We start from the raw sequence: 27,121 nt of genomic DNA, 5'->3' as shown, positions 1-27,121 counted from the left end.
GCACCGCATTATTACTCGGGAGAAGTTTTTTTCTGTGTGAAGTATAAGTACTTACATTTTCCAGCTGCCTGTTTGTGTAAGAATTAATGTGAATTTCTGTATGACAGAGGTATGCTTTAATTAGAGTGGTGTGAGTTTAACACGTCGTAAGCTTTCGCGACCAATAGTATCCATAATAGAGGTTTTTGGGTTAGATCGTGTAAATATAAATGTGTCGTTAAACCCACCAATGTCAACAAAACGTGCCAATTCGATACTAGTTCAGCACATCGGTGTGTTGGAGGTTTACTCTCTAACACACCATTCTGCTGAACTAGTAACGAATTGGCACTTTTTGTTTACGTGGCAAACCTTAATAATTGGCTGTGTCAGGTGGTGGCGGGTTTAACGACGCATTTATATTTACGGCATCTAACTCAAGAAGCTCTATTACAGTCGTGATTGTTTTCTTACATTTTCACTTTGCAGTATTCCAGTGTTACTCGTTGAAGATTGAAAACGAACTAAATATCTCAAATTTTACCGAGTAAGGATTACTGAGCTATAACGCTCTTTTTCAGAAGCGACCTAGTCACACTTGATAGCTCAACGATGTGGCTTATCACGTGGAAATGTTTCGCCGACAAATACTCTTAAACGCGTGATGTTGATTCTTAATGTGGAACGAAAAACCAGAAGACCCGGAGAAAAATCCACACGACCACGGGGACAACATGCAAACTCCATATGTACAGGCGTCAGGGTTGTGATCAAACCCACGACCTCCTGTATACCAGGCGAGGCATTTGGACCGCAAGTGTTGTGGTTAATGCAAACATGATCCCTTGTATAAAGGTGTCAGTTTCGTTGCCAGGTAAAAGGGTAAAAACCTATTACTATATCTTGCTACTGGCAAAGGAGGTCTCATAATGTAAATGCTTACCCCGAGCTCTCAATACTCTGATGGTGCGTTGTCTTTGAGTTGTGCGCCTTTTGGCGTCATCTGGTCCAACACCATGTGAGACTGGGCTCTAATAAAAGCTGTCTCGGGTGTGGACCAATCAATTTCAAGGACAGTGCATACATTATCAGAGTTGTCTTTTTGTTTGCATTTTGACGCAAGTGTTGTGGTTAATGCAAACATGATCCCTTGTATAAAGGTGTCAGTTTCGTTGCCAGGTAAAAAAGTAACAACCTATTACCAGATTTGAAGCTTTCGTGACTGCAAGGATTCATATTCTTAGGTTTTTTCGGTAACGTCACGTAGGTAAAACATTAAAAAGTAAAATAAAATAAAAATCACGACGTTTCGGAGGCAACACAAGCTTCCGTCTTCAGGTGGTACCGTCACAGCCACGACAGCTGTATCAAGTAAATGAGAGATTGCAGGAGCTACCTGCAATCTCTCTATAAACGGAGTGGTAGCTCCTGCAATCTCTCATTTACTTGATACAGCTGTCGTGGCTGTGACGGTACCACCTGAAGACGGAAGCTTGTGTTGCCTCCTAAACGTCGTGATTTTTATTTTATTTTACTTTTTAATGTTTTACCTACGTGACTTTACCGAAAAAACCTAAGAATATGAACCTGTTACCAGGCGAGGTAGTTAACTTCTCACCGCCATGGTGGTGAGATATGATAATAGTGAAGGACAACCGGATAGCCTTCTGGTTAGTGAACTTGCTGCCGAGGCGACAATTGTTTACATCCACATAATTACCTTGTGTGCCACGTTTCCCATTAATAGGTGCCTTGTAATAGAACTCACTCTGAATGTTTATATTGCCAAACGGAGAACGTGTGTGTAACGCTTCCAGGGTCTGTCTACCTGCATAAGTATGCTTTCAGCGCACCTCACCTGCCTCTGCTTCCTTATCCAGATGAACAGTGGTGAGCTCATAGTGGAAAATGAAAGTAACTGTGCAGTTCTTGTTTCTCCGTGGTACAATGGCACACCGGTGCATACGTTTAACAGATTTCGATTTAAAGCTTTCGTGACTGCAGGGATTCATCTTCTTGGTTCTTTCTACGTGACTTTACCGAAAGAACCAAGAAGATGTTTAACAGATTGCCAAAGTTCACAGCTGTATCTCCTGACATTGTCTTCTCCGTCGCTCCTTTGGGGCCCATTCTCATTGTGGTTTATAGGTTAGACGATTTGACAGGTCGCTTCTGTTGGGGGTAAAATGTGGGGGTCACCCTTCACCTCTTCCGAGATGTCTGGCCAGTACAGAAGAGTGGGATAAAATACCCCCCTTTCGAGGAGCTTTCGGGAGCCACTGTTGTGGGTGGAGTTCCTTTTGGCGACAGGGGCACGATCCAGAAGTTGGAGGGCTGCAACTTTTACCATTGCCGTTTTCTGGAGCCATGCCACACTCCGTCTTGTCACGTGTTTGTATACAAAACACTTACCGGCAAAGCTTTCCGCCACAAATGAGATGTAAAAAGAAGAGAAAAAACACACTGAGCTGCGTCTAGCAATTGAATTACATTGTTGAGGCTAGTTGGATAAAAACAAAGTTTTATCTTTTTTATATTTCCACACAAGTGCAGAACAAAAATTGGAATGAAGAAGGGGGAAAAAAACCAAATGAACCTGGCCGTTCAGAACCTGTCATGGCATTGTGTTCTTCATTTCACACTCACAACACATCCTATGCTGAGCGTGCAAGAACATGAGCACACGCACATTGATGTTGTAATTATTATTATTTAAAAATAAACGAAATCTAAAGAAGGCATCGTGACGCAGTGCTCTTAAGAGCCATGTGTTCTCATTAGCTGCCGAAGCCGAGCTTAACGCATTTAGGATTGTTCCCATTCAGTTAATCAACCAAAACTAAGGCGATCTGTTACTGAGAGTAGCAGGTAAAATGTTCCAAGCTGGCCTGGATGGCTGCCTCGATTCTTTAGTCTCTGTTTCGATCCCACAATTACCTTTTGCTCACGCGAGAATGTGGCAGCCTTCACGGCTTCACTCTGTATATCTAAAACAAATATTTAGATTGTTCTTTAAACAAAACCGCGAATGAATTGAATACACTAGTGGGCTTGCTACAAATGCTGACATATCCTAACTATTTTTAATTGATAACACAGATGTATTGACAATTGAAATGATAATATTTTCTCTACTCAATTTTTTTGCAATAACGCAAAGGCTAGTTAGCGAGAATAAATATAGGCTGCCCCTTATCTTTCCTTTTAATTAATCTCTTGATCATGGCCTTTGCATGCTTCTGCACAAATCACATATGCGTCCAGTAATTGGACAAACCCCCGTGTCTCTTTACTTCAGTCCGCTGTTGGGGCTTTCGAGGAGCCCCGAAGGCTTCACATCTCATTTGCGGTCAACCGCGAGTGAGTTGTGAAAGTATTGGTGTATTTCTCCCCACAATTGCCGAGGTGGGGTTTACAACTTGATTACAGTAACAACAAAAAAGAACAAATATCTGTGTCTGATTTTCATCCTTTGGTTTGTATTTTTCTCTTGATCGATTCTCCATTTTGATCTCTTCTCAACTCTCCACCAGCCCCGTTCTCACTCCCTTACTTAGGGGTGCCGTGGTTGTGAGATGTTAACTACCTCGCTAGGTATACGGGAGGGTCGTGGGTTCGATCCCGACCTTTTATGCCTGTTGTACGCTTGGAGTTTGCATGTTCTCCCTGTGGTCGTGTTTATTTTTTTCTCCGGGTTCTCCAGTTTTTACCTCTACATTAGAATCAATATGCGTTTTAGAGTATTTGGCTGCTATACATTTCCGCGTGATAAGCCAGATATCATTTGTGGCCAGGTCACTTCTAAAAAAATAGATATATAGCTCTGGGCCTTACCTGATAACATTTAAATAGTTTAGTTTACTCTCTCATCTTTCATTCACCTCTGCTCTTGACCTCACCTCAGCCACTCTTGGCCACTCACCCCACCCACCTCTTTCTCTCGCCCTCTGGTTATGATGTACTCTGCGAATGTTCATTAGGTGCAGCTCACTTCTCCTAAATGGGTACGAACGGCAAAGATTACACACCACTTTTCAGTACAAGCGTCAAACTGTAGCCATTCCATTTCCACAGCTTTGTATTCATGAAACTAGCGATGTACCAACAGTGCAGTCGTTCTGGCTTTGAGCGTGACAGAAGGGCAGTGTTAAAACAGCTGTTGCCATGTGCACGCCTCACAGAAATACGCCTTTCTTTGTTTCCCACTGATGTCACGGGGTCGTGTTCCAGGATAAATGTGCCTGTACGGGCAGTTGTTCTATAGAAGATCAGCTTACAGCTGTGTCCTTAATAATTCCGTATTCTCTGTTATATTTCACTTGGAAAAGTAAGATGCCTACCACATGTTTTTTTAAAGTAGAGGGGAAAAGTGTGCCTCATCTGGAGAATATGGTAAAAGTAGTTTTGTTGTTGTTATTAATCTTTAAGTCCAATCACTGCCAATTTCCGTTTAAAATTCCACGCACTGTCCGGTTGTTTTACATTAAGATTTGAGCTACGCTTGCGTGCTTGCGACCCTACAGCCTGGCCTTGTCGAATATCATAAGTCAAGCAGGGTGGCCCTCATCAGTGCATGGATAGGTGTTATGAAAACTAAGAATAGGTTTTACCCCTTTCAGGAAATAAAACAGGAGGTGTTAAGATGTTCGAATGCCAAATGGAAACCTTTTGCAAGGAATCAAGTCTGCATTAATCACACGTGTTTGTGGTGAACATGCAAACAAACATGCTCTGATCATATATGGCATTGTCTTTGAAAGTGATTGGCCTACACCAGAGACTACAGCCTTCTTTATGGCCTAGTCTCACCACTGTCAGACCAGAGAACGTCAAAAGGCGAACAATACAAACACAATGCACGTATCAGAGCATTGATAGCTCGAGGTGAGCAGCTATCATGGGGCCTTTTTTTCCAGTATCAAAGTATGAGAAATAAGCACAGGTTTTACCCTTTCTGGCAATAAAACAGGAGGCGTTAAGATATTCAAACACCAAAGGGATAGGTATTTTTGGGGCAGGAAAATAATGTTAAGTATTCGGAGTGTACTGTACGGTGTCACCATGTTCTTCTTCACCATAGCCGAACAAACGTCCCATCTACCTATGCATGGCATGGACATAAATCGCAGCGGCAAATGTGAGCAACAAAAAAAAGTGGGCGGTGTATTAATGTAGCTGCCGGCGTTATTGTGTAAGAAACCTCTTGAGGCAACAGGTCATTGAGAGAGAAGGCTGGTGGGATAGACTCGTGTATTTGGTGAACCATTTCAGCGTATGTCTGCGTATTGAACTTCTTTCGCTCTTTAGTATGTAGCTTACCAGTGCTAATTGGAGGTGCAGTGTTGAGTCTGGGTAGTGTGAGTCTATGGGCAGTACATACGTGTACTGTCTGAACTTCTGTTCACACCGTACGTAGCCAACCGTGCTAATTGGCTCATAGAATATAATTTATTTATAATACTAGATCCTTCCTGTTACCATGCTCTTCATCTGCCTTTGTGTCCTACGAATGTGTGCGGCGTAATCGTTTTGGCACGAAGCTGGGATCTACCTGACCTGGGTCGGATTCCTGTTATTGCACAAAAAGTACCAATTAGAATCTGAACCTTGCCTCTTGCTTCCCTCCCTTAGGTAAACGGAGCATAAAATAAAGACTTGATGCAGTGAAATAAGACATTAGCACTGGATGGACATCAGAACTAGAGTAATAACATTTGATGCTCGTGATGTTGGTTTTAATCCACGGTGTGCACCATTATGGCCTCGGTACTCGTGCAGAGCACTTGACCCTGACACTTGATTCAACTAAACAAAGAACACATTCCTGCGGAGGGAGCTGGTAGGAACGTTGGGTGGCTCTGTCAATGGCCAGGGTCAACGGCGGCGTGGTGTATTCCGCAAATATGCCCGACTGTGAGGGCGGGCACAAGCCGGCGTGAGTAGGTTAAACGTTGAGTTTTGTAATGGCACCACGGGGTGACCAGCCCCTCCCCACCCAGACCCACCCCTCCCACCCCCCACCCTCCCCTCCCATCCCCTCCCCACCCTCCCCACCCAGCCCCTCTCCACCCTCCCCACCCAGCCCCTCTCCACCCTCCCCACCCAGTCCCTCCCCACCCAGCCCCACCCTCCCCACCCAGCTCCTCCCTGCACGACAGACGGACACAATAATCCCCTGTGGGCTGGTGTAACCAGGAGGTTCCTACCAGTAAAATGTGTCTTCTGGATGTTGACTAACTTATTTATGCATTTTCTTGTCTGACTATTGCGTTTTGGGAATTAATGTATTGTGTTTTGGGGATGTATATCCGGACTGTTTATTTTTCTATGGTGGAGGTGAAAAAAACCGGGAATGAATGAATGAATGAACGAATCCCCTGCTCATCAATAATCCTTTGCACTTTCAAAGTATTTTCTTGCAGTTTGTTGTTTTTTATTTCTTTCCCCACCCATCCCATAAAACAAGTAAGAGGAATCGAAGCCAACCAGGTAAAAACATTTGTTGCACTTCAAATCATAATTGCACAATGCAGACTTCCGTTTTCTTTTTTATTCCAGGTACTTGGAGACGTACGAAAAGGTCCACCACTTTGGGGAGGAAGACGATGAATTCCAGGGAAGCTCGCGACCACAAACTCCCGTGGGCGGCATCTCCTACACATACAATTACCAGCAGCACAATGTTCCCGGTGAGAGCCGTCCACAGAGTTGTGAATGCTTTTTTAAAAAATACACAGTGTTGGAACGAGACTACGGGCCGCGTTTGTTTTGCTAAATTTCAGGTTTTATAGTTTTATGGATTTCTTGCAGTTTAGTTTTTTTTACCATTACCTTGTTATGTTGTCACTTGCAAAAAAAATAATTGGCAATTTCTTTTTCCAAATCTTTAATATGCAATGCAAAATAATGTGTTTGGACTAATAATAGTGTCCAAATGCGATCACGTTGAAAACGCTGTGCGAGTTTTGTCGGTAAGAGGGGCACGCACATCAAGATAATCTGGGCAGAAAAGTAGACGGGATGGTAAAGATGTGAGTTGAAACAATTCGTGGAAAGACTCCCATCAGAGAGACTTCGACGAAGTTCTTGAGCGCTGTACGTGAACGTGGAAAAGATCTCAAAATTATGGAAAGCCGAGGGACAGAAATTGCAGACAAGTCGGACAGCAGCAGAAACGGAGTGATGCGTCATTTGAGTGGTTAACCGGGGGTTTTAACGGACTACCTTGGTAGCTGCATCGGAGGGGATTAGAATAAGATGCGAGAGGAGAGGTAAGGGGGAACGGTTAGCAAGGGTTATACTTTGATTTAAAGCTTTCGCGACTGCAGGGATTCATTTTCTTGGTTCTTTCGGTGAAGTCACGTAGAAGGGAAATAATAAAATAATTATACCAAAAGAACCAAGAATAGGAGTTATACTCTTTGGTTCTTTCGGTAAAGTCACGTAGGTATAAAATACATTTTGCCCACTTCAGCAAATGTTTATTGCTGTGGTTGTTTCCACCTGATGACAGGCACTTGCGTTGCGCCCGAAACGTCGTGATCTATTATTTTTTCTACCCACGTGACTTTACCGAAAGAACCAAAGAGTATGGATTCCTGCAGTCACGAAAACTTCAAATCTAGATTAGCAGGAGTTAGTTTTGTGGAGAATGTTAACTTCATGTTGGTGCCAGTTTGCGGTGGTATATATTGTTCTGACATGAATGGGCTGTATGTGAAAAGGGTATGTGTTAAAGATGTTTGATTTTTTTTACGTGCTTTAGTGGTAAATGGTTGGCACAGTAGGGGCACAGGTGGTGCATTGGCCAGTCATCTCAGTCGGTCAACCCATGGCACTTGGGTCTGTCCCCGTGTTCTCCTCCCAGTGGGCTTTGCACACTTCACATGGCCTTAAAGTGCACACAGCCTGGCACAAGCACCATGGTGATGTCCGTCGCCACTTCGTATTGATTAAACTGTGGCAACGGTGGAAATTATTTTGTTGCACGTTCCTTCTTTTGGCTGCCAGTCTGTCATTAGTCTTTCACACGAGCCATCATCCCATCTAGGGATGTGTCCAGCCAAATCTTCCATGTATTTTTTTATTATTGTAAAATAAATACCCCATGAATGTGTACTATCCTAGCTTCAAAGAAAATGCCAAAGCATTGTTTGGAAGGAAGCTATAGACGTTTGGAAGGAGGGGTACCTTTCTGTGAGCTGTTCTCTGAAGTCAGTTTTGGCAAAGAGCCTAGCAACGGTAAGTTAAAACTTAAAGCGTCAGCTGTTAAAGGGTGTTATTCAAAAGTCTAACGATATTAAAGTACAGGTAGTCCCCGAGTTACGATGGTCCGACTTACGATATTTTGATCTTACGATGGCGATAGCGATACGACAAAATTGCCATCAGCAACCTAACATCGTTCATGTGTGCAGACGATGGGCAGAATGTTGGTGAGTACAGTACAATATGATACGTTACGATTCGTTCAATGCATGTATGATACGTAGCTTTAGCGATTTCATTTTAAGGTTACCACGATACGTTTCAATGCATGTTAAACGTTTTTATAGCAGATAGGATTGTTTCCTGAAAAAACTTTCTATTAAATTGCAGTTCATATAGGTAGGCTAAGAATTTACCTTGTTTTTTTAACTTTACATTTTACTGTGCAATACAGTATTGTAATTAATACATACAATACGGTACTGGAAATTGCTCTGTTTTGCAAAATTATCACTATTCTTTAAGACCCCTGGGTAGGCTAGGCCATCTTCGACTTACGATATTTTCGACTTACGATTGGGTCGTCGTAACGCATCTCCATCGTAAGTAAGAGGACTACCTGTACCTCCATACAGTAGTGGTGACACTGGTAGTATACAGAACTACACGTGTTGGCGATCTCCCTCTGATAAGCTCCGTATACGGCTCAATGTTGATCAGGTGTAGTATGTACTACTGCAGTGCTACACCATTCGCCCAAATAAGGCGTATGAGCCTCTTAATTAGTCATCGTGCATTGTGTCCGTGCCGCAGCCTTCCGCTCGCTCTCTCTAAAATCGCTCCATCCGAAATCGCTCCCTCCGAAACCGCTCCCTCTGAAATACGTTGAGGTGGCACGCAAGCCACAGAGTGGGAACTGCCACATTAAACCATTCAAGAAATGGGTAACCGATGATTGACGGGGTTAAAAACTGTAAGTCAAACGCTTCCGTGTCATCCTTTTGATCTTTGGAATAGCCACATTTTAATCGGTTTGACACGACTTCGCAATGCCCAATGCAATCTCCAGAGCGCTGCGTGATGCCAATGATAGTTCTCTGCTGGGACAAAAGGCCAGCCCGGGTTCTGACTATAATGAAGCCCTTTCCCTTTGTTTAACCTTTACTGGCCGTTCTTCAATGAAACGAATTCCAGGTTGCAAATAAACAACATGGCTTAATGAGTAAATGTGCTGCTAACGTGTCAGAAAGTGTCTTGTGTATATAGCCCAAGGGATTAGTGTGAGTGCTGCCTGTCTTTTTATAATGATGTTTTAAAGGAAATATACACAAATTTATCAACTTGCAGCTGTGAAACTTGCTTCCTGCTGCAACTTGTCATGGATTGTAGCCAACTGTTTTGAGTGACATACAACATTATTGCTTGTAATATTAAGAAAAGCCAGAGGAAATTTGAACTACAAATTTGAATTATAACAATTCAATGTTTCATCATGGGACCATTTTTTCCAGTATCAAAGTATGAAAAATATGAATTGGTTTTACCCTTTAAGATGTGCAAACGCCAAATAGATTCCTTTGCAAGGAATCAAGTCTGCATTAACGACACGTACTTGTGGTGAACATGCAAACACAAACATGCTTTGATACGTCGTGAGAATTGTATTTTATTATGTTTTGTTTTTATTATTTTATTACTTCCCTTCTACGTGACTTTACCGAAAGAACCAAGAAGATGAATCCCTGCAGTCACGAAAGAAGCTTTAAATCGAAGCTTTGATAATAAATGCATCGTCTCTGAAACTACACCGGAGACAGCTTTCTTTATCTAAATTTGAAGCTTTTGTGACTGCAGGAATCCATACTCTTTGGTTCTTTTGGTAAAGTCACGTGGGTAGAAATAAAATAGAACAAATCACGACGGTTTCGATCGCAACACGAGCGATCTTCATCAGGTGGAACAACCACAGCTGAAGTAGTAATAGGTTTTTACCCTTTAAACTGGTACAAAATCTGACACCTTTATACAAGGCATCATGTTTGCAATAACCTCAACACAAGAAGTCAAAATGCAAACAAAAAGAAACAACTCTGATGATGATAATGATATGCACTGTCCTTGAAGTTGATTGGTCCACACCCGAGACAGCTTTCTTTAGAGCCTAGTCTCCATTGGTGTTGGACCAGATGACGCCAAAAGGCGTACAACTCAAAGACAGCGCACTATCAGAGTATTGAGAGCTCGGGGTAAGCATTTACACCGAGACCTCCTTTACCTGCTGAAGTAGGCGAGAGAGCCGCCGTGGAAAGAGGTTGTATCGGTAAGAAGGGGGGGGGGAAGGCAAGAACCGAGTCTCACCAGTGTCGGACCAGAGAACACCAAAATGCGAACAGCACAAACGCAATGGGACCTTTTTTCCAGTATCAAAGTATGAAAAATAATAATAGGTTTTACCACTTGATTTCTTGCAGTAGGTTTCTATTTGGGCGTTTGAACATCTTAACACCTGTTTAATTGCCAGACAAGGTAAAAGATATTCTTATTTTTCATGCTTCAATGCTTGTTCAATTTATACTCTTTGGTTTTTTCGGTAAAGTCACGTAGGTACCGAAAAAAACAAATAGTATGAATCCTTGCAGTCACGAAAGCTTCAATTCCAGAAGCTTGTTCAATTTGTTTATCAAATGATTGAGATTTCAACAAAAAAATGTACTTGTTGCAGAAATGCCTGAAATAGTAAAAATATATTTTTGTATGTGAGTAATGAAAGAAAATATCGTTTTTTTGATACGCACATGTGTTCTTCCACTTCACTTGTACACGCAGCCATGCTGTAACTTCTCCTGACTTATAAAATGCATGTCAGGGAGGCTGGGAATATGGATACAATATGAATGACTACAAATAAGGCTACAATTTATGTTGCACCAGCCTGACATATCTTTCAACTAAAGCAAGGCGATTGTAGTAATCATCAATCTCAAATTCCCCTCCATCAACAGGCTTGTATAGACCCAGAACCCATTGGCGTGCCCCGAATTTTTTTCGTGTCATTCGGAGTACGAGAACGACCCATTGCTCACTGCGAAGTGATGTGCACGGTGCTTTGTTTATGCGGTGGCGTCAATAACGCCCGGCGTCGCTGTGCGTCGACAAGAGAGTAGGTGACGGTGAGAACTGTGGTCAAATTGTCATTTTGGAAACCAGTGCAGCTGCGTTGCCGCTTTGTGCTGAGCGATGTGTGGTTGGTTGCTTGCCTGCAGACCACATGAGGCAAGGGAACGGGCTGTCGACGGAGCTGCTGCCGGCGAGTGAGTACCGCAAGCTGGCACTCTCGCTCCTCTCGGGCCTGCCCAACGAGGTGGACTTTGCGGTCAACGTGTGCACCCTGCTGTCGCACGAGGGCCGGCGCGCCATGCACCTGGATCGCGACCCCCGCCTCGTGGCGCTGCTGCTTGCGCATGCCGGCGTCTTCGACGACAGTGAGTGCGGGAAGACCACCCGGTGCCCCCTACCTTACCTGGTGCCCCCTTACCTGCCCGGTGCCCCCTTACCTGCCCGGTGCCCCCTTACATTTTATGTTACTAGGTAAGGCCCACTGAGTGAGCTATGTAGCTCTTTTTTAGAAGTGACCTGGCCACAAATGATTGCTCAACGACGCGGCTTATCGCGTGGAAATGTATAGCAGCCAAAAACTGTAAACGCATGTGGATTCTAAATGTGGAGGGAAAACCGGAGGACCCACAGAAAAATCTGCGACCACGGGGAGAGAGTATAACATGCAAACTCCAAATATACAGGCGTCAGGGTCTGGATCGAACTCACAACCTCCTGTATACCAGGCGAGGGAGCTAACATCTCGCCACCTGTGCGCCCAATGTTAATGTGCAGCAGAGTTCGCAATGTTGACCACTGCTGATTGGTACATGCAGCGATAGCCAATCGGTGTTGCGGTAGTGCAAAGGGGATGGAGCTAAGGGCTTTAAACATTTGCAATCAGCCACCGCTGATGAACTTTCGCGTGTGGCAAGCGACAAGAGATTAACAGAAGAGAGTGCATTTGCCTAGCTGCACGACAATGCAGGGCCTGATTGCAAGGTCTCTAGAAAATTACAAATGATTGGTGTCAAACTCCCAAGTTAATTTGATAATTTCTTGGTGGAGGGGGTAGGGGGGCAGTGCTGGAGGCCTGGGCCTAGTCATACATTCAAAAGTTGTAATTTATTATGACTGAAATTGGTAAAACGTAGTGAGGGCTATTGATGTAGTAATGATAACTATGATAATTTGATATTATCAATGAAAGCCGAAATATTAAATTGTACCTCTATAAAAGTTCATAATTTGGGCCGAGTTTAAGCCTAAACTAATCCCAAACTATGAACACCATGTAGCCAAACTTTAAGAACTTCCACTGTGGGGGGGGGGGTGCGAGCATATTTTAAGTAACGTAAGGCACGTGACCTCATTCAGTAAATGTCGGTGTCAAATCTTGTGTGAACCTAGCCAGAGTTGCTTATGCCGAATGGCTGTGAAGTTTGTTTGTGTATTTTTATGATGGAAGATAATGTTTCTGTCTCTCGAGGAAAGTAACGTGTATGCCTCACCTTGTACATAATAATACAAAGCCATGCTTTATATTATTTACCCAGGAAAGCCTTCCTCAGTACCAAGACACTTCTTCTTGGTTATTTCGGTAAAGTCACGTAGAATGGAAATAATAAAAATAAAACATAATAAAATAATTCTCACGACGTTTCGGCCACAACGCAAGCAGCTCTTCCTCCTCCCTCCCAGCTTAAATAGACGCTCCAAGCCTAGGATGTGTCATTCAGACTCTGTCTTTCCGACAGACCTGTTCTTCACCTGCGGACGGCTGCTTGCGTTGTGGCCGAAACGTCGTGAGAATTATTTTATAATGTTTTATTTTTATTATTTTATTATTTCCCTTCTACGTGACTTTACCGAAAGAACCAAGAAGATAAATCCCTGCAGTCACGAAAGCTTTAAATCGATACCAAGACACTTCTTCAGCAAAGATTGGTATATTTGTCCAATTTCATTTCTGAGTGTTGGCTTCATGTGGAAGTCAACTATTGTACCTGGAGAAATTTCACAGATGTGAGTGTATAACAATTCAATCCCTTTAAAAATGTTCTCAGTGTACAGATGGGTCCCCAATCTTTTAAATCGTGTGTGGACTGAGCCTATCTCCTGTCCACCTTTGCAGCCTGTGATGGACTGGTGGTCACCCATTCAAGTAGTCAACCTGCTTAATCACCCTGCTTAGCTTCTGATAGCCGATGAGACCCGGTGTGTTGAGTGTTATTCGGATGTTTTCGTGACAGTAATTTAATATGCGGTCTCTTAAATGAGCAATGAACAGCAATTGCGCGGATTTATAACTCGGGAAGTTATTTATAACTCACGAGTTATCAATCTGCACCTTTTACCAATTGGACCACAATTGCACGTGTAGCTATGGTGTTAAATGTGTCTGCATGAGACTCGAATGCCAAGTCCTACGTCCTGTCTTACAGGTCCAGGCAGCTTGTTCAACGTCTATGACTCGGAGTGGAGGGCAAAGTCTGGACGGGACTTCATTAAGGTAAGAGTGAACTTCATGTAAATTGCTTTAACGCTTTTTAAAAATGAAAACCAAATATACAGTGATCCCTCGTTTATCGCGGTTAATGGGGACCGGAACCCCTCGCGATAGGTGAAAATCCGCGAAGTAGGATTGGCCCCCTAGGAATTTCCGTATATGTGTGTGTGGGTACCAGAATGTTTAAAATATGTATGTTTATACTTTATATATATATATATTTTACTTAAATTTATTTAATTATAGAACCTTAATATTATACATTCACTCTCTATCTCTCTCATACGATACGTATTATGGTGTTCTACACTCACCAATGACAGTAGTATCTTGAGACTTGACTCCAGTAATGACGACGATGACAATGACGATGACAATGACGACGATGACAGACCTGTGCAGTTCGATGAATGTGATGATGAATGATGATGATGATGGTGTTACTGCACAGGTATAATGAGGCCTTTAAATCAGTTCGAAAAATCCGCGATGCACTGAGGCCGCGAAACTTGAACTGCGAAGTGGCGAGGGATTACTGTACATTTTTTTTTGTAGTGACTGGGTTTGAGACCATTTTAAAACCAAACACTCACTTCTCACAAAAATCACGGTTTAATCCTGGGTGGCTGTCTTGACCCACTATTTAAACAGCACTCATTAATTCCCCTGACATTTGCTTTCATCTCCATGAGCCACTCAGAAGATCTGAATCTTATAAAACATGTATGGGACTTGCTATTTCTGTTTGGCTACAGTTATGTTTGGATGCAATTCGGCATTCTGTTTCACGTTTGTTATGTAATTTTTTTTTAAATTCTTGTTGGGGTTTTTCCTTACGTTGGCCATGAACACGATTTGTCTTTTTTATTAGTTTTTGAGAGCAGGTGGGGTTCCAAGTATTTTGTCAGAAGTGTTGTCAATGATCGCCTACTAAAATTTGACTTTTGACATCAGCGGCTAAGGCCCTAATTTGTGCCATTGTTTAGTAATCAGTACCTGAGATGCAGATAATCATAAGTACTCTTGGGATCCTTTTAAAGTAATTCTCACGGTGATTTGATGTTTGTTCCCGGCTGTTTGTAGTTCTGGAAGCAGTCAATCGATGACTTGGAGGTGCGAGAACTCATCTGCGACAAAAATAAAGGTGAAATGTTTACAGAAATTAATGTTACTGGTCACTGCAAACTAATCATTTATTGACTAAAACTGAACAGAAACAGATATTTAAATGAAACTTAAACTTTAAAGACTTAAAACAGAAAAATAGTTTTAATAAATATGATTTGATGGAATTATTGACGTTTTCATATACTGTACTAAATTTGGAACCTGATGTTGCATGAAAGCAAGTCTTCTACAATTCATGTCAGTCGTCACGAAAAGTTATGCGAAATATATATCGGACTTTTAACTGAAACTTAGGTATACTATTGGACATTTATCAGGTACGGCATTTGAATAAGAATAATATACAAAACTAAAACTAGCAAAATTATAAAACCTAAATTTTCCTGCAGCTGGACATTTAAAATGCATAATACGCGGTGAACACTTTGTGGCAGTTCCTCATCAAATGTGCAGCAGACCTGACATGTTGTGATTCATTGCTAAAAACAAATTATCGTGTTCATTGCACACACTGCAAATGGTGCATGTCAGAACTTAACATATGCAATTCATGCACATTTTTACGTTATTATTTTCATTACGCTTGTTTACCCACGTAAGCCTTGTTCTGTCTCATGATTATTTTTCACGAGGGTCCCAAACAAGCCTTTGCACGTTGGGGGTGATGATTGCTTACGTTTGTTCCAATAGAGCTATGAAGTAATACGCGTTGCAATTGTCAAATTTGGACCGTAAAGTCGGCACACGATGACTTTCTCTTGTGAAAGATGTCACAGCATCTTTTAATGTCCTCTAAAGTTCAAGTTCAATTATTAGGTATAGCCCTGTGAGCCATTCGGCTCTTGAATCGGGTGCAACCACAACAAACAAAAAACTAAAACATGAACAAAAAACATCTTAAAGTGAATATGTGACTAAGTGCAAACAGAAAATCCAAGAAAAGACAGCAAAATATTGCAGAAAATACACCGTACACCAACGCTGTGTGCAAAAATCCCAGTGGGATGCAAGTCAAACAACAACAACCACAAGACAACTTAGATTAAGGCCATCAGTCTAACTCTGTACTACAACAAACAAACATGGCTAAACCAACACATTTTTCGAAATCACCAAAATAAAGCCATTAAAGCAATGAAGCAGACTACATATATACTTACGGTTGATACAACCGCACTACTAATTACGGATTTTTTTCTCCAAACGCTAATGAGACTTTACAAACAAGGCAGAACATAGGCAGTCAATACAAACGATACCAAAATAGAATGTGTCTTCAATGCAAATCGCGACTTGCAACTCACGACGGTTTTAACATTACCTAACATCATTCTAATGATAATTCGATTTCACAAGTCTTATTTCATTTAATTGGGGTTCCTATGTGGCAAGATATTAACTACCTTGCCTGGTATACAGGAGGTCTTGGGTTCGATCTCAACCCTGACACATTTGAAGTTTGTATGTTGTCCCTGTGGTCACATGGATCTTTCTCCGGGTCCTCTGGTTTTTGCTCCACATTTAGAAACATGCGTTTAGAGTATTTAAGCTGCTATAAATTTCCCTGCGATAAGCCACTTTGTTGAGCTATCATTCATGGTCAGGCTGCTTCTTAATCTAAGTTATCTTGTGGTTGTTGTTTGACTTGCATCCCACTGGGGTTTGTGCACACAGCGTTGGTGTACGGTGCTTTTTCTGCAATATTTTGCCGTCTTTTCTTGGATTTTCTGTTTGCACTTAGTCACATATTCACTTTAAGATGTTTTTGTTCATGTTTTAGTTTTTTGTTTGTTGCGGTTGCACCCGATTCAAGAGCCGAATGGCTCACAGGGCTATACCTAATAAATTAAACTTGAAACTTCTTAAACAGAGCTCCATAGCTGGTCAAATAAATCTAGTTACTCGTCAATTAACTTCTTCCCCCTCCCTCTCCTCCACCACCACTGCCCTTCTGCGCTTGGTCGTCCGACCTCTCCTCCGATGGCTGTACCAAGGCCGCACGGAGCAGCGTCCGTGGGGTGAGTGGCTGCTGAGCACGGGCCGCAGTGCAGGCGTGGACGACCCCGAGTGCCAGCGCGTGCTGCAGATCTCCGTGATCCTGCGCAACCTCTCGTTCCTTGAGTCCAACGCGAAGCTCATGGCGTCGCACCGCGCCTGCCTCCGCTTCCTCATCATGTGCGCGCACTGCAAGTTCTCCAGCCTGCGGCAGATGGGGCTGGACACGCTGGGGAACATCGCCTCGGAGGTATCGATCCTACCACCGCGTTCTCTTCACTCTTTGCACGTGCAGGGTGGGGGCTGTGACTGAGGGGGGTGGGGGGGTGGCAAGGTCCCGGCCAAGGTCCCTGGGGATTGTCTTGTGTGAGAGGGAGGCACACACAGGGGTGGGAAGATGGGGGTGTTGGGGGTGGCGGAGGACTGTCAACAGCAGGTACTTTCGCTGTATTCTTTTTAAAAAGTTTTGCTGGCTGGCTGGAGGAGAGGGAGGGACGGTTGCGTCCAAAGTGTAGATTCAGAACGCGTTAATTAAGTTTACTTTCGAGTTTTCAGGGCACCGAAGTGTAAATTGCGATCAGCCAATATTTCCATGCTGTGTGCTTGCCGTATTGCTTGCGGGTATATGTTTACGTTGTCTGATGGTGTTTCCTCAGTTGCAACTGGATCCCATTGACTTCAGGAGTACCCAACTTATCTTCCATACCATCACCAAGTGTCTCACCTCAACTGACAAATTTCAGAGGATACGAGGTGAGAATTAGGGCCCCCCGCCCCCCCCCCCCCCCCCGTATTCTCATTCGCGCCTCTGCTCAGGCTTGGCTCGGGATCAAGCGAACCGACTCGGTGCTGATGACCGATTTCCTTTTGATAGAGGTGGGCAGTGAGAGACTTGCCTAATTTGCTCAACTCCAATGTCATTCCATCCATGAAGTCAATAATTAACGGGATGTTGATGTGTCTAACGATAATGATAACGATCGGACGAACAGTAATAATTTTTAAACCAATTATTATTTCGTGGCGAGCGATAATGACACTGTTTTGTGTGTATTGATATTTGCACCAATGATAAATTTTAGTGTCGCTTGAGATGATAAGACTATACCGGAGGATGTGACGGCACTAGCGATAGCGATGATGGAATCATTGACAATGATAAAACTGTCACGTGTCAAACAATAACAGACGTGACCTTCTACGGACGGCCTCAACCTTTACCCATTCTAAGGATCTCAGCAGTGCCCAACCCTACGCTTAGGTCTTTAGAGCCATCTGACTATCGCAGTAATTAGCTCATGCCTTAAGTACAATCGTTGGTGCTTTACCCTGTCAACCATGTCATTATTTTGCACATGCATACAGGCACCCTTAAATAATTTCTTAATTAATTTTACATTTTAAAAAATTTAAGTTTTTCTTTCTCTATGCTTCTGAGCGCCCTCCATGCATTTGTGTATAATTCTGTGCTGCACATCCTGTTAATTGCAAATTCAGTTAATTTCACTTTTATAATGTCATGTTTCCAATTCCTGTCACGTTCAATTGCTCTAACTCATTTCATGGTGGGCTCATTTTGACAAATGTTGAACTTCGTTGCACATTCATTAATTGGTGCAGTGGTTCATTTGCTCGACAATCAATCTTGTCACTTCCATTTTGTCCCATGTTCATTTTATTGCACTTTTAATTCGTTGCACATCCGTTTCAGTGCTAGAACATTAAATGGAAATTGTTATATTCAGTGTTGTTGGTTAGAGTTTATGTCACATATAGGGGATAGGACTTATGTCATGGACTAAACGCATCTTATAGTTTAGGCTATGTATAGTGTTTGTCACCAAACTAGTTTTAGTACAAAATTTAGATTTCAAGTCAGTGCATGATCATAACACTGGGATACAGGTTACATAGAGGGTTATACCTGTTATTTCGTAGTTTTTAATGGTATTATTGTTACGGTGAAAATATTGCACGGAAGGCAAGTATTAGAGTGAAAGTATGGAACAGAGTACGCTTTAATGTGGGTCCGATTGGTGCAAAAGTTATGGCATATGGAAACTTATGCCCGTCAGCTTTGGTAGTAGTTAATTGTGTCATGCACCCACCCATTTTAACTAATTTCTTTATAACTGCTTTTTGCATTTAGTTTGTTGTTGTTCTTACCCCCCACCGTGCACCTTAAATTTTCACGGTTGGATACGTACGGTGCAAAAGAAGTTCAACTTACATACATGCAATTCCTAAGCAGTGCGTGTAGTTTTTTTGGTCTGGACAAATACTTGGATGTAATGGAAAGGCTAGTCAACGCGAGGTTTATTCTTAGCGAATACTTTTTAGCGCAAGGTTGTGTATTCAGACACTATCTTTTAAATTGAGGGAAACAAATACGTAGAGATGTTACAAGGTAGGGAATTAAATTTTGCACTGTTGTTTGTTGGTGTTGGTTCTTGTGTGAAAAGTTTAGCAAGATAATTCAAATGCTTTGGGATAACATCGGTACACTCCTTTATGTAATACAAAGCAATACAGTGTGTACAATTATTATGTAATGAAACACATTCCTGCGGAGGAAGCTGGTAGGAACGTTGGGTTGCTCGGTCAATGGCCAGGGTCAACGGCGGCGTGGTGTTTTCCACAAATATGGCCGACTGTGAGGGCGGGCACAAGCCGGCGTGAGTAGGTTAAACGTTGAGTTTTATAAGGGCACCACGGGGTGACCAGCCCCTCCCCATCCAGCCCCACCCCCCACCCAGCTCCACCCTCCCCACCCAGCCCCTCCCCACCCAGCCCCTCCCCACCCTCCCCTCTCCACCCAGCCCCACCCCTCCCATTCTTTGATGCAGGACGGACGGACACAATAATCCCCTGTGGGCTGGTGTAACCAGGAAGTTCCTACTAGTAATATAATATAACTCGAGGGGTAGTAATTCACCCACCTTCCCGTGTGAAGTGATCCGATCAATTATCACCATTCAGGATGAAGATGAAGGCAGTAATTTTATTTAATGTTTTAAACATTGTGGTGGGTATAGTGGTCACTAGTGGCTGCAAGGGGGCATGGTGAATCCATCGCATACAAGATGATAAAAAAAAACAACTTCAGTTCTTGCACGTGCAATATGATGTGTGTATCGTGAGTGCAATACTCAACATTAATAAACCGCTTCATTGTTAAACATTTAATTATGAGGTCAGCTATACGCCACATAGGTAGATACCTCCTTTGTCAGTTAAACGAATATCCCCACCTTCAGTATTTCACCTGCCCTTGGCATTTATTTCTGCCCGCACATGACTCGCAGCGTTAACGGCTAGTTATGCAGCCTGTGCAGACTCGTTGCACTTATTAACAATTCCGTGAAGACAAAACAAAAGCCCTTAGGCGGTGCACGTCACTGAAGGTGATGACAGCCGATAGACAAGACTAGGAAAGGAATGGTGGCCAAGATAAGGTGCGAGTGTGCACCATGTACAGTGAAATCTTGGATTGCGAGTAACTTGGTCTGCGAGTGTTTTGCAAGACGAGCAAATTTTTAAAATAAATATTAATTTGATGAACGAGCGAGGTCTTGCAATACGCGTAGTATGTGTATACGCTGTGTCTGCCGAGCGCCACGTGATCACAGCTGATATACGAGTGCTTTGGATTTCAAACACGTTTCCGGAACGAATTATGCTCGCAATCCAAGGTTTTACTGTACTTTGAACTTCTTTGGCACCGTACGTAGCCAACCGCGCTAATCGGAGGTGCGGCGGTGGAGGGGAGAGGACAACAAGCAGTTCCAAAGAATTGAAAAGAGAAGGTTTAAGAAGGGGAAAGGCGGAGTGATTGGGAGTCTTCAGTGTTTCTGAGAGAGAAGTATAATGTAGCTGAAAGGTACCCATATTATTGGTTCTTTCGGTGAAGTCGCGTAGAAGGGAAATAATAAAATAGTAAAAATAAAACAATGAAATTCTCACGACGTTTCGATTGCAACACAGGCAATCATCATCATGTGTGAAAACCACAGCAATCAAAAACTTAAGGGTACCGTTCACAGTTGGGTCATTATGTGGGGAGGTCTTCATTCAGCTGTGGCTTATAATCGGCTTTGATGATGATGATGATTTGTTATCATAGTTTGTGCAAGTTTCAACCCATGTGTCCCTCCTGTAAGTCTAATACGTGTTTGAATGTTGTCTGCCTATGGGTTTAACTTTAAAATTACGTGCAAGCGCGGTGGTTGCGTCTACCATCCCGACCCTACACAGATGCCCCTTTCTGCACTGGCAGGTGAAAAATAAACAACGTTAAGAATTGATTATGGCAACCATTGCATTGAACGTGATGGGTGTAAAGCTAATGATGCTGACCTCCCCATGTGTTGCGCTTCCCAACGTCTGTGCGTACGTCTTTGCACGTTTCTCCCTATGCAGTCGGTGCCCCACATGTGTAACGCGTGTGCGCAGCGTGTCCCTGGGGAGCGGTCGTGTAATGGTTTGTGCGCTGCGCTACAAAGCTGGCGACCCAAATTCAATTCCCGCTCACGGCCAACGCCAAGTAACGATTTTCTGAACTGGTCTTGGGCCTCTCCTAGGTCGACTCAGCCTCAAATGAATACCTGGTGCCGTGTGTACAAAAGTTGCCACTGGGGAGACAGAGGCGGCCGGGCGTGGCGCTGGCCACCCAACCCCTTCTCATGTGCCGTGCCAGCCTTCATCGGTGCTTGCTAGCAGCAATTTCCCCAACAGTCTGCTAAGGCTATACGGGGGATCTTGTCTTTTTAAATCCTTTATATTAAGTTCACTTGCTTGCTTGCTTGGTTGCTTGCTTGCTTGCGTGCTTACGACCGTGCAAATCTTTCGGTCGTTTTTTAACCCACTTCCCGTGATCCAATCGAGCTGACATTTTGCACACAGACTCGTTGTGCGTGACAATTTATTTTCGTGAAAATTTTTATTCAAAATTTTCCACTTTTTAGGAAAAAATACATTTTGATGTTTAATTTATAATACCAATGTGATAAAAATGAAACTCTTACTCAAGAAAAACAGAAATGAATAATAAAATAAAACCGATGCCACGCATAAGGATTTATAGTGAAAAACTTTGTTTTTACGGGTTAATTTTTTTAGGAACTGAGCTGCGGTGCTGTGACATGGAAGGTGTTTCTAGTCACTTGCAGATACGCAATTGCCCTTCAGAAGAACACTTTGAAATAAAGTTTAGCCGTTCCAAAAAACCCCTGGTGCGCTCAGCTGTTGTGGAGTCGCCCACTTCTCCAGAGGACAGAACACAACGTGGAGTATCTACTCATCGTCTCCGAACTTTATAAAAGTATTTTTGTCATTGTCTGTTTAGCCAACCTGTCCCCGCTCGTTCGGATTCGCGGCGGGAGAAGAGTGACAGGGCGTACCGGCTACACTTGTACGCGTCTGTATCGGTGCGGTGCATGTTCTCTCGTTCACCCTTTGGCGCGGTGCGTTTTCCCGTGCGTGACCTCTGCGCACGCGCCCCCACCTCCGGCCTTTCAGGCATGGAGATTTTGGGCAGCCTCTGTATGGCGGAGGAGAACGGCGAAGTGGTTGGCGAGTGCGTGGAGGTGGAGGCCTACTGCGAGATGGTGCAGCTGCTGGTGCTGCCTGACGTTCTGCTCGTGTTGGGCACTCTGGAGGTGCTGTACCAGCTGTCGGAGATCGGCGAAGGCCCCTGCAGCAAGATCGCTCGCGTGCACCGCAGCATCGGTAATGAAACTTGGAACTAAATCGTTAAATGTTTTGTTTTTTTAAACCAGGTAAAGGGCCCACTGAGCTATGTAGCTCTTTTTTCATAAGCAACGTGGCGATCACAAATGGTAGCTCAGTGAAGTGGCTTATCACGTGGACATTTATCGCAGCCAAATGCTCTAAATGCACGTTGATTGGAAATGCACACTCCCAATATACAGCAGGTGTCAGGGTCTGGATCGAGCCCACGGCTTTCTGTCTACCAGGCTAGGTAGTTAACTTCTCGCCACCATTGTACCCATGCGTCTCGTTGCCAGGCAGCCAACCGTCGCACCTTCTGCTGTTATTATTTTTCCTGTGACCAAATGACGTGTGGAATGTGGCCCGATCTCATCGGATCTCCGGTCCTATGCAGGGTGGAGCCTGGATAGTGCTTGGATTGGGTGACCACCATGCATAGCAGTTTGCTATGGGTTGCGGGTCTATGTGGTGAGCGGCAGAGGGCGGCAGTGCACAATCCATTGTAGTACCGTAGTGCTAAGCACTTGGTTGGCTACATCAATTCAACAGGCTTTTACATATGCTGGTCACCTTGACCTATCCGCGCTGACTAACTCGATGAAATTTGGCGAAATAAAAACAATGCACGCGTACGCATTCGCGAAAAAACCCCATAGCTGCTCTTTGCTGTCGCAATAAAAAAACATTAGTTTTGACGACGCGTGCTTCGATGGTGTAACTGCTACCACAGTTGCCCCGTGCGCGCGTGTGACTTTGACGGCCGGTTTGCCCCATCCCCGCAGAGTGCCTGGTGAGCTTGGCGACGCTGGACGTGCAGACCATGGGCACGGAGTGCCTGTCGGCCGTCAAGATCGTGGAGCACCACACCCCAGCGCCGCACGTGCCGGCGGACAGCCGCAGCACCAGCGGCGCCGCCGCCTCCGCCGCTGGTGCTGGCGGCGACGCTCACCTCGCTCCCGCAAGCGGTGGTACGTAGCAGCAGCAGGCAGCCCCTTGCGTCGCACCCGCCTACTGGACACCTGTGAAAAAGAGCTTTCTAGCTCATCGGATTCCTCCAGTAATAAATACATGTTTTGGCGATTCTGAAATTAGCAGAGCAGCAAGTGAGCCGAATGGGCAATAGATAGGCGGTCAATAGATAGGCCAATGATTTTTCTCGAAAAGATGAGGCAAATATCCCCCGTATAGCCTTAACCGCCTGTTGGGGCAAGTGCTGTTATTAGCGAGTGCTACACGAGGGGGTGGGTGGCCAGTACTCCACCTGGCTGCCTTTGTCTCCCCAGTGGCAATGTTTACACATCGCAATAGGTACTCATTTGAGGCGGAGTTGACCTAGGGAAAGGGCCAGGATCGGTTCAGATGATAGTCACTGGTGATGATGGTGGCCATGAGCGGGAATCGAACTCGGGTCGCCGGGTTCGTAGCGCTGCGCGCGAAACCGCTGCATTGCCGCTCCCCACACAGAAGCAAGCTGGTCTAGCAAGCTCGCACAGAAGGACGAGCAAGCGGAGAAGATTTAAATAAAGACGAGAAAATAACAGGCCATTTAAGCCGACAAATAAGCATTGAGAGAATGAGTTGAAACGGTATAAAGATAACCAGCATGCACATAGAGAGGAGACCAGCAAGCAGGTGGCAGGCAAGCAATAAATAAGCGTGGAGACAAATCAGCAAGGGCATAAAATATCAATTGATGCATGTTTTGAGCAGACAATCGCGTGTTCCATTGATATTAGACTCGGTGTTGGGCATCTTTATTCATGTGTAATGTGTAGCAGCTAAGCTGTGACTTTTGTGTTCAGCCTCCAGAGGTTCATTGTCCACGTCGGCTCTGGGGACTACCGAGGTGGACGGAGAGACCTTTGCGTGTCAATGGTGAGTTTTTAAATAAGCTGGGCAAGCCACTTGGTTGAATGAGCAACAACTTATTAGTGAATTGGAAACGGCATACCCACGAATCAAGGAGCAAATGTGACTGGCAGCCTTTGAAGAGTTGTTAAAATGTAACGGGAGAATTGTTTCATTCGTGCGTACAAATGGTTGCTATTGTAATTTTGGGAGTCGGAATAATGATTAATCTATTAAAGTAGATTGTTACGCCCATAATTGCGAGTAACTTGGTCTGCGAGTGTTTTGCAAGACGAGCAAATTTTTTTAATAAATATTAATTTGATAAACGAGCGAGACCTTGCAATACGAGTAGTACGTACGTGTATACGCTTTGTCTGCCGAGCGTCACGTGATCACAACTGATATACGAGTGCTTTGGATTCCAAACACGTTTCCGGAACGAATTATGCTCGCAATCAAAGGTTTTACTGTATTTACATTGTACGGTTCATCTGTTAAAAAACAAGAGAAGCTACAGTTGAATTATGCTCGCAATGCAAGGTTTTACTGTATTCACATTGTACGGTTCATCTGTTAAAAAACAAGAGAAGCTACAGTTGAGGCATTTCTCCTGCTACCCATCATTCATTTACAACTGACACAAACTGTACCATGATAGTTTCTGCAGATCATGCAAATATAGATTCTAGCCGACTGAGTATATTTACCCCTTGCGCGTGTCTCGAATTGCAGGATGAATTCTCACTTCGAGGCATCGTCAGACTCGTCCATCTCCAGGACGGACATGTACTCGGAGTACTTGTCCACGTGCAGCAAGCTGGCTCGCAGCAGCATCCTCACCTCCACTGCCTTCAGCAAGGGCCTCAAGTGAGCGCAGTGTCAGCCTGTCCGTAGAGCGTCGATGTACACCGCAAACGGTGCAAAAATTTCAAATATTTGCTATTTATTTCAAAACAGTTTGGTGCTTTGGAAAATAGCAGGACGTGCCTAGAATTGACCCTTTCCCATTCCGTTGACGTACGTGCACGTCAACGGAATGAAATTATAAGAAAAAGTAAAATAAAATAACTTTATTGCGCGAGGGCGTGTGGCACAGTTTGGCGCCGGGTATCATAGAGGCAGTCGCCCTCCAACAACAACGGAGGGGGAAGAGTGACGCTCACAACAACAAGCGGAGCGCCGGGTGGTTAAAGAACAGCAAGTTGGCACAGTAGGGGGCACAGGTGGTGCATCAGCCAGTCATCGCGGTTATCTCGGTCAGTCGACCTGTGGCATCTGGGTCTGCCCCGTGACCTGCCAGCAGGCGTTCGACACCTCACGTGGTCTCAACGTGCACATAGCGTGGCACAAGCGTCGTGGTGACGTCACCGCCACTTAGTGGCGAATGGCGGTTGTTGTTGTAATGCACACACCTGTACGCATACCGACTTTACGCGCAGTGTTGAGAGAATGGAAAGGTGTATGTGTGTATGCACAAGTGTTTGTGTCATTTGTTTTAAGCTTTGCTTGCGTTGCCGCACCAGTTACAGATGTAGGCTTGGCATGCACTCGGCGTTATTGCTTTTGCAGGCAGGTGACCGCTCTTTAGTGGGGTAATTAGTCCACTCATAGATTATCGGAAGTCGTCTCGAATTGTTTTTGTACATTACCATTATTACTGATGTTTGAACAAAAGTAATGGTAGATGAATAAACGTGCATTGTGCTTTTGTCCCAGTTTTTTGTAAATGAAACTTCTATAGTTGCCACACACAACCTACCATTGAATTGCGTTTGCAACGTCCGTTCCGCATTTGTCATGAAAACTTCACCGTTGAGTACTGAAACAACATGCTTTCCTGGTGTGCAGGACAATCTTTCCGGGCTTGAGCTACAAGCGAATCGAAGACCCCCTCAACCCGGGCCACGTGCAGTACCACATCGTCGGGGTGCGACGGCGCCCGTCGCCGCTGCCCGCCCACGCGGCGTTCGTCCCGCATCGCCCGGGAACGCCGAATCGCGCCGGCGGCCTCAACTCTGGCGAGACCACGGCAACGCACGCCGCCCTGCCCTGCCCAGGATCCGCTCCTGGCGGCACCGCACCGTCACCCGGTCTGTCCCGCCGTTGCCCAAGCACAAACGCTGCAAATTGAGAGTCGTTAACTGCCTTGCCTGGTGTACAGGAGATCAGGGGTTCGATCCTGACCCTGACACCTGCTGCTGTATATTTGGAGTTTTGCGTGCCTCTCTCCCCGTGGTCACGTTGATTTTTCTCCGGGTCCTCCGGTTTTTCCCTCCACTTTTACAATCAACGCACGTTTAGAGTATTTTGGCTGCTATAAATTTCCACGTTATGAGCCGCTTTGTTGAGCTATCATTTGTGGCCAGGTCACTTCTGAAAAAGAGCTGCATTGCTCAGTGGGCCTTACCTGGTAAAATAAAAATAGTTGAGTTTAAAATTGGCTCTGTCTAGCTGTTTGAACATCCCGTAGGGGTGGCGGTAGTATAGTAGCAGTGAAGGCCAGGTGGGTTTGCTTGGGCCGGTGTTATAGCCCTGAGACAATGGTGCAAATTACAGTTTGATATGGTTGGAGTGAGTGTTTATAGGACAATAACTTTTGACTTCCTACAAAGTGATATTCATTTT

General features: G+C 44.3%; 1 protein-coding gene across 1 annotated transcript in view; it reads left to right on the top strand.

Moving 5' to 3' along the window:
- Positions 1–27,121, top strand: part of ARID2 (AT-rich interaction domain 2) — a 106,236-nt gene that overhangs the window by 62,097 nt on the left and 17,018 nt on the right. Inside the window, exons 4-14 of the mRNA XM_078607359.1 lie at positions 6,538–6,668; positions 11,451–11,669; positions 13,728–13,795; positions 14,876–14,936; positions 16,915–17,165; positions 17,572–17,668; positions 22,433–22,642; positions 23,428–23,613; positions 24,448–24,520; positions 25,229–25,363; positions 26,345–26,586. Coding sequence (XP_078463485.1) covers positions 6,538–6,668; positions 11,451–11,669; positions 13,728–13,795; positions 14,876–14,936; positions 16,915–17,165; positions 17,572–17,668; positions 22,433–22,642; positions 23,428–23,613; positions 24,448–24,520; positions 25,229–25,363; positions 26,345–26,586 — 1,673 coding nt within the window. The remainder of the gene's footprint in view (positions 1–6,537; positions 6,669–11,450; positions 11,670–13,727; positions 13,796–14,875; positions 14,937–16,914; positions 17,166–17,571; positions 17,669–22,432; positions 22,643–23,427; positions 23,614–24,447; positions 24,521–25,228; positions 25,364–26,344; positions 26,587–27,121) is intronic.

This window comes from Lampetra planeri, chromosome 27, assembly GCF_965212315.1.
Source record: "Lampetra planeri chromosome 27, kcLamPlan1.2.h2, whole genome shotgun sequence".
Lineage (NCBI taxonomy): Eukaryota > Metazoa > Chordata > Hyperoartia > Petromyzontiformes > Petromyzontidae > Lampetra > Lampetra planeri.
Note: the sequence above shows the minus strand (reverse complement) of the source record. Positions and strands in the feature narration are given on the sequence as shown.